Below are 11,981 nucleotides of genomic sequence, written 5' to 3' on the forward strand. Positions count from 1 at the left end.
ACTATAGCTATATATATGTTTTTAAGAAACTAGCAGTCAAAATCAACAAGATTTGATTTTAAAAGTTAAATGACCTGTTTATGAGAAATAGGCAAGGTATACTTTGAACATTTCTCTGCTATTCTTTCTTTGGGCCTAAGACAATAATAACTTCTATTTTTCAGTTTTATCTTGCCCTTTCCATGTAGGTTTATCGCATGTGGAAGAACACTTAAATTTAATTTAACCCCGATGACATGCAACGTGGGATAAGTTCGTTAAGTGCCCACTCTTGCCAGCCCCTTGCTTTCTGTTATTGAGTGCTGAGGGGAGGTAGGGTGTCATTTTTGCGATATGATGTAAATTCGCAACATATGCCTTTCTTTAAATGAGTCTGCCTTTTTTTTTTTTTTTTTAATCTGGTATATAATGTTGTAAATACCTTTGTGACTCATTTACTTTTTTAATGGAAAATTGTTGTGACTTGCTTTCCCTTAGGGTTTTGAAAATTACACATTTTTAGGAAATATATAATTCTTATTTGAGAAAAATTGCACCTTTTTTGACCTTCTGGTTATACATATCATTTGTAAAGTACAATGGAAATGTTTTATGGAATTGTGTTTTGACAGAAAATGCAAAGACACAAGTACATGGGCATGTGATCTGAATTGTATATCTGTTTAAGTTAGGTTGCTTTTGTAACATCAACTGCACAAGTGCACATATACTGCCCAACTCAACCTCTCAGATCTTAGTTTTAGTCTCTGTTTGGTAATTGATTTAAGCTGGTTCGTAATAGTTGATTGCTGTAAATGGTTTAACAATATAAGTAGCAGTTGATTATATTTGATGCCTTGACTAGCTGGTAAGAAAAGAAGTGTGTGCTAAATTAACTGTTAAGTAGTAACCGTTTGTTGTTTGATACGGAGTAGTAAAATGACAGCAAGAACCTTTTTTTTTTTTTTTTTTTTAATTATTTATATTAGTAAAATTTATGAAAAGACATGACTATTGGTAATTTTGGTATGGGAAGTAAATAGAAACAAGCAAACAACTTTAGCTAAAAAGTCATTTTATAATACTTTTACAATCATTTATTTGAAAAAGCTCCCAAATCTTATTTTTACAAATTAGGTTTTTTGGACATAATAAGATTTTAGAAGAAGCTCTTTACCAAACACCAATCAGCAGTCAACCATCTATTTGATCAAATTAGCTATTTTTTATTTTTATTTATTTTTTATTTTTTTATTTTTTTATTTTGTCAAAGCTATCATTTCCAAGGAGGCAAGGACCCCCTCAACCAATTTGAAGTTGTAAATTATATATGTATTAACTTGAAAATTCCGAGGCATGAAACATATTATTTTATCAGCATCAACCGCTTCTTTGTCATACGAAAGCTACATTTTTTCTGTGACTATTTTCATTGTTTTGCTTTTCTCCTCTTTGCTAATGCTTTTTCCCCTATTTGAAGTACATAATTCTTTTCTTAATCCTATTAGTATATCTCCCTTTGGCTTTTCTTTAATGTATTTTATTGTAGGGGAGGGTTATAAAAAAAATTGCAAGGACTATAAACTGAGTTGTTTATTGTAAAGTGAAGTTAGTAGATATATTATTTAAATTATTAAGAAAAAGGACATGTGACTGTGTGAGAATGAAAATAGTTAGTAGACCATGTTGATTAAATATTCTGTATAATTTAATAGTGGTGGTTCCTTGTCATTTTGTCAATTACTCTAATTTATTTGTGATATTTTTTTTTTTTTTAATTTGCTTTCCCTAGGGAATTTTAAAATTACCAGACCAATCTTATTTAAGAAAATTTCCCATTTCTTGACCTTCTGGTCACTATTTTATAATCTGACCTGTATAGTACAAAAGATTTGTTTTTATGCAACTATGCTTGACCAGAAAATGCAATGGCACAAGAATATGGGCAGGTGATGTGAAGTGTATATCTGTCAATGTTAGGCTGATTTTGTAGCATCCATATCACCCAACTCGACCTCTTAGATCTTAGTTTTCGGCCTTGTTTAGCAATTTGATGAAGTTGGTTTATAGTACCATAACTGGTTTAATTAGTTGGTTGTATTAAATAATTGATTAGTTGGTAGAATAGACTGTTTGAAAAGAAGTGTTTGGTTAACTTATGACATAAATGATACTCGTACCCTTTTTTTTTTATTTACTTGGCATATAACCCCTTGACATGCAATTTGAGGAAGAGATTAGAGAAGATAAACCCACATTAAATAAAAAAATTATCACGATAAAACCGTAATTTGTCCCTTTATTAGTTTTTTTGTTTTTTTGTTTTTTTCTTTTTTTTTTTTTTATTTGAAAAATCCATTTATCTTATCTATTTCCATCTTTAAATTACATGTCATGAGACTATAGGCCAAGCAAAAGATGAATTGAGGAAGTACATGTTTTGTTGTTTGAATAAGTGAAATGTAAAATAAGGAATTTGTTTATAAATTATTATTATTGTTATTGTTAAGCAGTCAATCTCATATATTGATTAAAATAATCTTTTATTTATTTTTTTTAATTTTTTTTTTTTTTTTTTTTTTTTGTCAAAACTATCTTTACCAAACACCCCTTAATCCATTAAGTTGTATATTATTTATTTATAAAACATTAAATTTCCAGGCATGAACCAATTAGTTTATTAGCATCAACTGATTTTTTGTCATACGAAAATGACACATAATATGTGACTATTTCCATTGTTTTGCTTTTCCCCCCTTTGCTAACGGTTTTTCTCCTATTTGAAGTTGATGTTTCTTTTCTTAATTCTATAAAAAAATATCATTCATTTTGGCTTTTTCTAAGATGTATTTTAGTGTAGGGGGAGGGTTTTTGGAAATTTATTTAAAAAACCTTCAGGTCCTACCTTTAGGTTGCAGCGTCTGCTTTGACGCCGTAGTGTGTGGGTTAGTCTAGTTCGCATTTTCCAAATATGAATGAATCTATCACCAAATCCATAATTTTCAATCTAATTGCTGCTACCTGCCCACTCTTGTTCCCTCATGTTTTTTTTGTTTTGCTTTCTTTTAGTGTTTTTGTTTAGCTTTCCATAGTCTTTTTGGATTTTTGAATTGAGATAGGCCAAAAGAGAAGAGTGTAAATGTACCCTAGCCCGTAAACCACAAGTTATTGAGTCATGTATGTGATAGTTTAACAACTTCAGCTTCTGTGGATTAGGAATCATTCATTGGGTGTGGATAAGCCCAATCCACACTTCAAAAATGATGCGTAGATTAGTGGAGGTAGACAGATATAGAACTATGCCGGTGTAACCTGATTTATAAATTAGTTAAAACTATCTCTCTGCTTAATCATCTGACCTATTTGGGTTCTGTTGAACGTACAAAGACTGTTATTGTGTGTTTAAACAACGAAGGGTAATGACTTTGATTTGGTGCCTAATTCATAAAAACTGTCATATGAAGTAGACTAACAACTCTGTTGGAATAATACCTCGCTCCTAGAACCTTACTGGTTTCAGGACTAGTATGATAACTAATTATGAATTAAACATAATGAACTTACTAGCGGTTACATTCTCTACGTATGTTGTTATATATGGTATTTTAGGTTCTTCTACAAGGGATTTCTTGTAGACGGATTTGTGGTCCATTTTATTACTAGCAGTGTGGAACCAAATTTGAACATATTGAAATCAGCAGCCTTAAATTCTGGTGTAAATGTGGTTTATGTCAGTCAGGATCTATCAGCTTTCTGAAATGATGAAGCCTCTTGTTTGCTCTAAAAATCTCAAAAAAAGGTGATAAGTTGGAATCCAATTCAAACTAAGGAATTGTATTCTCTGCACCTAGGTTCCGCATTAGTATTCTAGTTCGTGACAGCTGATTTGTGCAACTCACTGTTTAAAAGTTGTTCGAACCATAGCCTTATCCATAGCGTCTATGCTAGTCAGTTTTCTTTTGGTAATATTGCAGTTGTATGGTAGCAAACCTTGGGCGAGGCAGTTTTACACTAACTTAACGGACACCTATATCTTCACCTACATAACTATTAATTAACCCTTATGATTGATAGATTAAGGCACCGAAGTAAGGCACACAATGTAGGATTCAACCATCAAGCCCTAGAGATGGTGGCACACAACTTACTGCATTAAAAACAACCCACAAGAGACAGTAGTCGGTCCCTTTTGATGCCTGCTTATACCTTAGATACGCGAACCACTTGATACATCTGGTGCCTTCTGTAAGTAAGTAATTGGGCGTTTAATAGGATAGACACTTCTGCACAATTTGGGTCAATTAAGATTGCATTGTTTCTGTGAATATCACATATGACAAAGCGCAGCTGTCAATGATGGGCTGAGCCGCTGAGGTAAATTCTATTTCAATGATAAAATACCCTCTGAATTTTATGGTATTTTTGACAGTTGAACTTTTAATTTCTTATTATCACTTTCATGTTTCCATTATTCATTCCTCATCTTTCTGTCAGGATTCAGGAGTATAAAAAACTCCTGCATCTGTATAAATAGCTGGACTTTTATGTCTATAACCAGTTTTGTCAGAAAATGAGCAGCATGTGATACAGTTTTTTTCTTAAATTATCTTTTTCCCTGAAATTCTTGCTGATCTAAATTCAATTTCTAGACAGAAACTGTCATTGGTTTTTATTGGCTGCTACTCCCTCCATTTTTTAAAATGTCTTTTTCCACAATTGGCATAAAATGCTTCTGAATATATTGTTGGATTAGTCATAATGTTTTTTGTGTTTTAAATGATACAGTATATTAAAGATAATATTAGTCAAAGTCGTTTCTTGACTAATATAGTCAGCTAAATTGTAACACTTCAAACTCAACTATATTGTTATATATTAATCCCCATTTCACAAATTCAGAGATATACTCTTTTTCATAAAATTTGTCAAATTCATGAAGAAAAGAAATCTAATATATATAAATAAAGTAGGCATTTTTTGAGAGCATTCGGCGCGACCTTTCGACCAATTAAAAATTAGATTTCTATTTTATTTTAGAATTAAAAAAATCACTCGCCACCTAAACAAAAGTGACGAATGAAATTTTAAATTTTTGCCACGTAGGTAAAAACGACAAATAGTAATTTATTAGTTTAAAAACACTAAATTTTATCATTTATAGTTGTTACAAAACTAAAAATTATCTCTAGATATTAGGATTTATATTATTTTAAAAACTAAAAATTATATTTTGATATTTAATAAATATAAATTATCATTTGATGTTAATGGTTTTATGTAAATATCTGATGATATGATATTTTCATACAAAATTTTTAAAACTTATAATGCAAGAAAACAATTAAGATATCACCAAATAAATATTTATATACAAAATGTATATAAAAATTCGTGCATCGCACGCCACATAAGCAAAAGTAATATTTCGACCAATGAAAAATTAGATATACGTATTAATTTAGAATTTATATTTTCAGTCGCCATTTAACAAAAAAGTTAACAAATGAAATTTGAGAATTGAAAACAAAAAATAGTAATTTAAGATTTAAATAATGAAAAAAAACAAAAATTATCTATTATATTATCTTTTACATTAGGATTTATATTATTTTAACAAAAAATTAGAAATTAAAAAATATATTTTGATTTAATGATTTTATCTAACTATCCGATGAATGAGATAATATTTATTTCAATTTATAAATTCAAGTTCTATATACGTGAAATTTGAATAAGAATAATTTAAAACTTAACAAAATATTTTATCTTAAATTAATGTTAAATAATAGAATAGAAAATAAAAACAAAAAATATTAAGAAATTACAAAAAAAAATATATATATATACAAAAATGAAATATTTAAAAACCGTGCATCGCACGGGCTTACATCTAGTACATTAGAATTTGAAAGAGTGAGGGATAACTCAAGGGGTTAGAGTTTCCCTTTCGGTTCTCGGAGATTCTGGGATTGATTCTTATCCCAGCCCCTTGTGGCTCTCTAAACAAAACAAAAAAAAAAAAAACAGTAGCCTTTGTTTCATTAGATTGTATTTTTAAAATTCTTTTCATAAAAAAAAAAAAAAAAAAAAAAAAAAAAAAAAAAAAAAAAAGAGAGATTGCATTTTTAATTCTTCTCATAAAACTTTTTTGGTGATGTGAAATTGAATGAAGTAAATAAGTAGGTTTGCCCACAACTAAAACCACATGGAATTCAGGAAACTGAGTAACTAAAATGCTGTGTAGCTGTGTGTGTTTTTTTAGGCTGACAAGAGAATGTGAACATGTGAGGGGATTCTGGGTGTTCCCTGTTTTTTAAGCTGCTTCAGTTTTTATGTAATCTGTAGTTTTATTTCATTGGTGAATGAACCACTTTCTCATCTAATCAACTTAGGAAAGCCCATTTAGCAGTGGGTGGAGTTATTGTTTCATGTGTCAACCGCCTTCTCATCCAACCAAAGCTATTGGGTAAGGTAGAAAATTGAGTAAGGTAGAATCTAGGACTTCACCCAATGACTTCGCATTGGATCGAGGGTTTGTTCTATTCACCTTAGGGCCTGTTCTCTTCAAATTAATTTCAGTTCAGTTTCTAATATCCTCCTCTCATAAAATAGTCAATTCAGTTCAGTTCAGTTAATCACAATAGGCCTTTAATTTAAGTATGTCTTTTCTAAATTTATGGAGTGTTTGGTATAAACATCGTAAATGAAATAGAAAGGATTTACATAAATGGGGAAAAAAAAGATTAATGTTCAGCGGCTACACAATGTGGCAGGGGTTAACTCGAGTTATTTTGTTAGGGGTTACTCGAGTTATTCAGTCAAGGTTATTCGAGTTACTCAGTCAGGGGTTACTCGAGGGGTTCAAACAGGGGTTACTCGAGGGGTTCACTCGGTCAAGGGTTACTTGAGGAGTTACTCTGTCATGGTTTACTTGAGTGGTTACTCGGTCATGGTTTATGGTTTACTCAAGGGGTTACTCGGTCATGGTTTACTCGAGTTACTCGGTGAGCAGGTTATTTAAGGAGTTCGGTCAAAGGTTATTCGAGTAATTCGGTCAGGGATTACTTAAGAAATTTGATCCGGGGATACTCAGCCAGAGGTTACTTGAGGGTTCAATCAAGGGTTAGGGGTTACGAGGTTACTCATTCAGGGGTACTTGAGTGGTTCGGTCATGGATCAGTCAGGAGTAACTCAAGTAACCCTTAATCGAGTAATTTGAGTAACTCCAGCAACCCGAGTAACATCTGACCGAGTAACTCGAGTAACCCTTGTCACATGGTACAACAAGCCGCCTACAAACAATTTTGATTAGTGTTACCTTTACTATATGTATGGTATCCTAATGGAATGAAAACAATTTGAATAGATTATGATTGAGTTAGAAAACATATTTTGTTTTCACTAGTTTGTCGAGGGTAACAAATTGAAAAATTTTGTACACTCTACTAACAGTATTTGTTACTTTTAACTCATACTTAAAAACTATACCAAACGCTCTTTAAATTTGTTGAACATTATATGTTGATTTCACTTTAGTTGTTTTTGTTGGCGTGTGAATGGAGCTATAATCTGAGGGGTAAGGTTTGATTTCGGATTCTTTATCTTACCAATTCAAAAAATATCTAAATGTTAAATAAAAAATAAAATATCGGCAATGATATTTGGGATTTTTTAAAAGTTGTCTCCGAGTCTGTGCCTTGTGTAAATTGGCAAAATGTCATGATCAATGCGATAGTTGATTGGGACTCATAGACTATCAGAATGGTTAGATATGTAACCGAAAAGGACTTGTGAAAAATAAAATGTTGGAATTTGAATGGGACAAATGACAAACTCTTGTAGTTGCTTCTAAAGTTCTACCATTACACATCCTGTGTTTTACTTAGGAAGCACTTCTATGACAAGTTAGCGTTAGGTGATTAGTAAAGGTAAAATGGATGAATTAATGTAAAAAATAAGGGCATGTTCGTTTATGCTCATGTTTTTATTTATTTATTTATTTATTTTTAGTTTTACGTTTTGACATAAATGAAAAACCAAAATGGGTTATTTCAAAAAAAAAAAAAAAAAAAAAAAAAACCAAAATAGGTAACTAAAGACAATATAGTAACTCTATGATCATACCTTTGGTGATTTAAACTCCAATACTCCATTACACAATGTGTACCGTATTTATGTATGATTACATGGATTACTTTATTAAATTTTATTTTGAAATAACTAGTAGTATCTAGTATAGTAACTCACAACCAAAAGGTCGTGACATCAATCTTCACAAGGATAATTTGGAAGTATGGATTCCCTCACTCTTTCCCTTTTGTAATTGAAACATGTAATAGGACGTGATTTCTTAATATTAAAAATGTCTTACTCCATATTTTCTAATTGAAACCTTAAGCCTCTCACATTTAAAAATGAAAAGTGAAAAAAAAAAAAAAAAAAAAAAAAAAAAAGAAGAAGTTATTTTCGTAACATAAAAACCTGAACTTAAAATAAATGAAAACATTGATCAACTACTGAAATTAAGTCCAATGATGCAAGGGGACAATTAGCTTATTCAGTGGGAAGATTAAAATCCCTGTCATTAGGCGACGATAATATATTATTAGACACAGGTTATTATGATCTAGACATTGAAGTAGATGAGTCAGTTTATATTAACATTATTTTTAATGATTGTTGATTTCTATAAAAAAAAAAAAAAAAAAACACAAAAGTATTAAGTGGTGCAAATTAAAAAAAATAAAATAAAATAAGAGGTACTCCCTCCGTCCCTAAATTACATTCCTCCTTTCTATTTTTGGTATTCCAAAATTATATTCCTCCTTTCTATTTTTGGTATGTATTTTTTATTAAATCAACTCTCTTTTTCTGTTTTATATTTAATGCTTTCTCACTCATCCTTATCTAATCTCACTCATAATCCGTGTGCCAAATTACAATGAATATGATTGGTTAAAATTTTTTAATTAGGAGCATGTGATTGGTCCTTTTTTTTTTGCAAAGGATTGATGACTTGTCATGAGTAATCACTAATCTATCTTTGTACTTCCCATTGCATTATCTAATTATTGTTATTTGTCTTATTCTTTCCTCCTTAATTCCCGTGTAAATTTCCAAAGAAGAATGTAATTTAGGGACGGAGGGAGTAACTAATAAGGCTTTGTTGCCGTTTTGATGTAATGTGATAGAAAGAAATGAAGTGGAGTAATTGTGGATCGAAGGTTGGCGATTTGGAGGCCTAATATTGTTTAAAAGTTATCCTAAAACTAAGTGTTGTACAATCACTTAACACCCACACAAAAGTTTTTGATTTTATTAGTAAGAAAATTTGTCAAACTATAAAAGTATCACTCTCCAACTCAAATTCAATTTGATTAAAAAGACACATAAATCCATCATTACCTCTACTTTAGTTGAAGGTTTTGGGACCAAGGTGAGTTGGTTCATTTGCCACCATATCGTTCTTGATGCATTCGCTTTTGGTAGTATGTTCAGCACGTTGCATGCTCAAATGAAAATAATATCATCGATTGTTATGGGGAGATGTTAGGAGCACACTTAGTGTACAAAAAAAAAAAAAAAAAATCTTGTACAAGCTCTCTATTGGTTGAAAGCAAATCTTGTATTGGCTGAGTTGGTGACATTTCGTTAGTGGTGTACAAGGGATTCTTGTACACCATGTATACCTCTACCCTTTCTCATTTTTAAGTGTTGTTTCACTAATTTGTCGTTTTATGATAACTAATGTATGTAAAATTTTACACCAGAGTGACTCATTGTTAGTTAGAAAACTTAGAATAACATAATATTATGGGACTTATGAATTTGTGGCACCATGTAACATGTTCATTAATTGAATTAAAGAAAAGAAAAGCCTATGCTATAGGTAAGTCCAAATGAGGCTATGATTCTCAAAGACAATTAGCACTAGGTATATTTAGTCCTTGGATAAAGATCTCCAATTTATTCTGTCAACTGCGCTATTGTCTCCCAAAACCAGCAACTTCTTTACACTCTTTTACTTGATTAGCATCTCTTGTTTCCACATACATTGCATTCTTATTTTCTTAATTATATTCTTAACTATTTCACTAATTAGTCTTGTTCTCCAACTACCCTGCTACTCCTCTCTTTAATCCTTTTAATCCTCAGAAAAACACAACAGTAAATCTGTTAACGATTCTGTCGTAGCTAAAACAATTCTGTTGATATTGTTTTGAGGTGATCGATTTTTTTAGCTTGATAAGATACTTGTATTAGTATTGGATAATCTAATTCGATCACGATTAAAAACATCAAGAGACATGAATGCGACGAGAATGGTGTTAGTTATGATCTAATGATTGGTTATAGAGTAGGAGGGCAGAGAGGGAGACAAAGGTTGTTTAAAAAAATTGTACAGAATCTTTACCAGAATGTAAGCTGCAAGTCTGCAAGACTGTTAGTCATCGTAAACAATTAAATAATCCGTAAAAGGGTTTTAAATATTATTGAGGGTTGGCAACATGTCGGACTAACTGTTTCCTAAGACGAGTGACTAGCAAGGGTAGTCCCACGTCGTGTTCACATGCCTTGATCTCGCTCTCCACCTCTTCTGCTCCTTCGCGTACTATAAATAGCTCGAAAGACAGCATTGTCTATTCAGTGCATTTTGGAGTTCAAAATCTCTCACATTTACTTGAACAAAGAAAAAAGATAAACATATTTCACATAACAAATTTAAACAAAATGGCTGCATCTTCTCATCCTGTTAGGTCCATAAGTTTACCTGCTAGATCTCACCCAACATCACTTAAAATCGAGGAAACCATCAATAAGTTAAAGACTCGCGATATTTATCCATCAGAGTCTACTTCCTGTTATGCATCAGGAGCTGATAGTATTCAGCTTGGTCTTCTTAACCTTGTTGAGTTGTATGCTCATCTACAAGATCTTATCAATTCTCTTTCGAGTCAGAATGGGAAGTTGGTTGAAGAAGCCTTGGAAAGTTCGGTATCTCTGATAGATACTTGCAGCAGTGGAAGAGACCTCATTTCAGGGTTTAAAGAGCAAATCTGTGAACTACAGTCTGCTCTACGTCGTAAGGGGTACTCAAGCAGTGAAGAAATCAGCATGTACATGAGTTTTAGAAAGAAGGTTGCAAAGGAAGTTTCAAGATGCCTTAAAGTGTTGAAGCAAGCTGAGGTTAAATTCGGAATCACTGCTCCTCTGCTTGAAAACGATCCTTCAACAGCGAATTTAGTTAAACTCGTAAGAGAAACATACACTGCTACAGTTGCTGTCTTCAGATCACTCTTCATGTTCTTGTCTAGTCCAACCAAGGCCAGCAGGTGGTCGTTGGTCTCAAAACTCGTCACCAAAAATTCAGGGGCTCGTTCTACCAGTAAGGTAGTTGGGATCCTGAACGAGGTTTCAGGGGTCGATTTGGCCCTTCAGAACGAGAAAAAAGTTGATGTGATGCTAGTACGAGGCAAAATTCAAGCTCTTGATGCTAGTCTTCAAATCATCGAGGGAGAACTCGGGTGCCTATTTAGGTGCTTACTACAAAATAGAGTCTCACTCTTGAACATCCTAACAAATTAAGTGGATGTTAGACTAAATAGTTTGTATACTATACTTTATTCTTTGACATGGTAAATTTCCACGGGCCAGAAATTTTGTGAATTTGTAAATTGAGACACATGATTTTATAGTTAGCAATGAAATTATATATTGATTGATTCATCTATTTGATCTCTCTTTCAATTTCTGCAATATTTATTTCCTGCAACTTCCATTAGAGCCTATTAGCTTCGGGTTTCAGAGTTATACTGCAAATTCATAGAACTAATTCTGCTATGATATTAAAATGTTAATACTCCAAATTATGTTCAAAAGTTTAGATTTTGTTTTATCAAGTTAAATTTATTGTTCTCTAGGTTGTTAATATTCCCAACTGTTTTTTCAGCAAATAATTTTACTGAAAATTGTATAAAAAAGCCCTTTTTATGTTAAACCAA

General features: G+C 31.7%; 1 protein-coding gene across 1 annotated transcript; it reads left to right on the forward strand.

Moving 5' to 3' along the window:
* The first annotated feature begins 10,644 nt into the window (after positions 1-10,644).
* LOC145603036 (uncharacterized) lies at positions 10,645-11,710 on the forward strand. Its single transcript, XM_081659166.1, has one exon. The coding sequence runs from the start codon at positions 10,711-10,713 to the stop codon at positions 11,563-11,565; it is 855 nt and encodes a 284-aa protein (XP_081515292.1). The 5' UTR covers positions 10,645-10,710; the 3' UTR covers positions 11,566-11,710.
* The last annotated feature ends 271 nt before the right edge of the window (positions 11,711-11,981 follow it).

This window comes from Chenopodium album, chromosome 21 (genome assembly GCF_948465745.1).
Source record: "Chenopodium album chromosome 21, dcCheAlbu1.1, whole genome shotgun sequence".
Lineage (NCBI taxonomy): Eukaryota > Viridiplantae > Streptophyta > Magnoliopsida > Caryophyllales > Amaranthaceae > Chenopodium > Chenopodium album.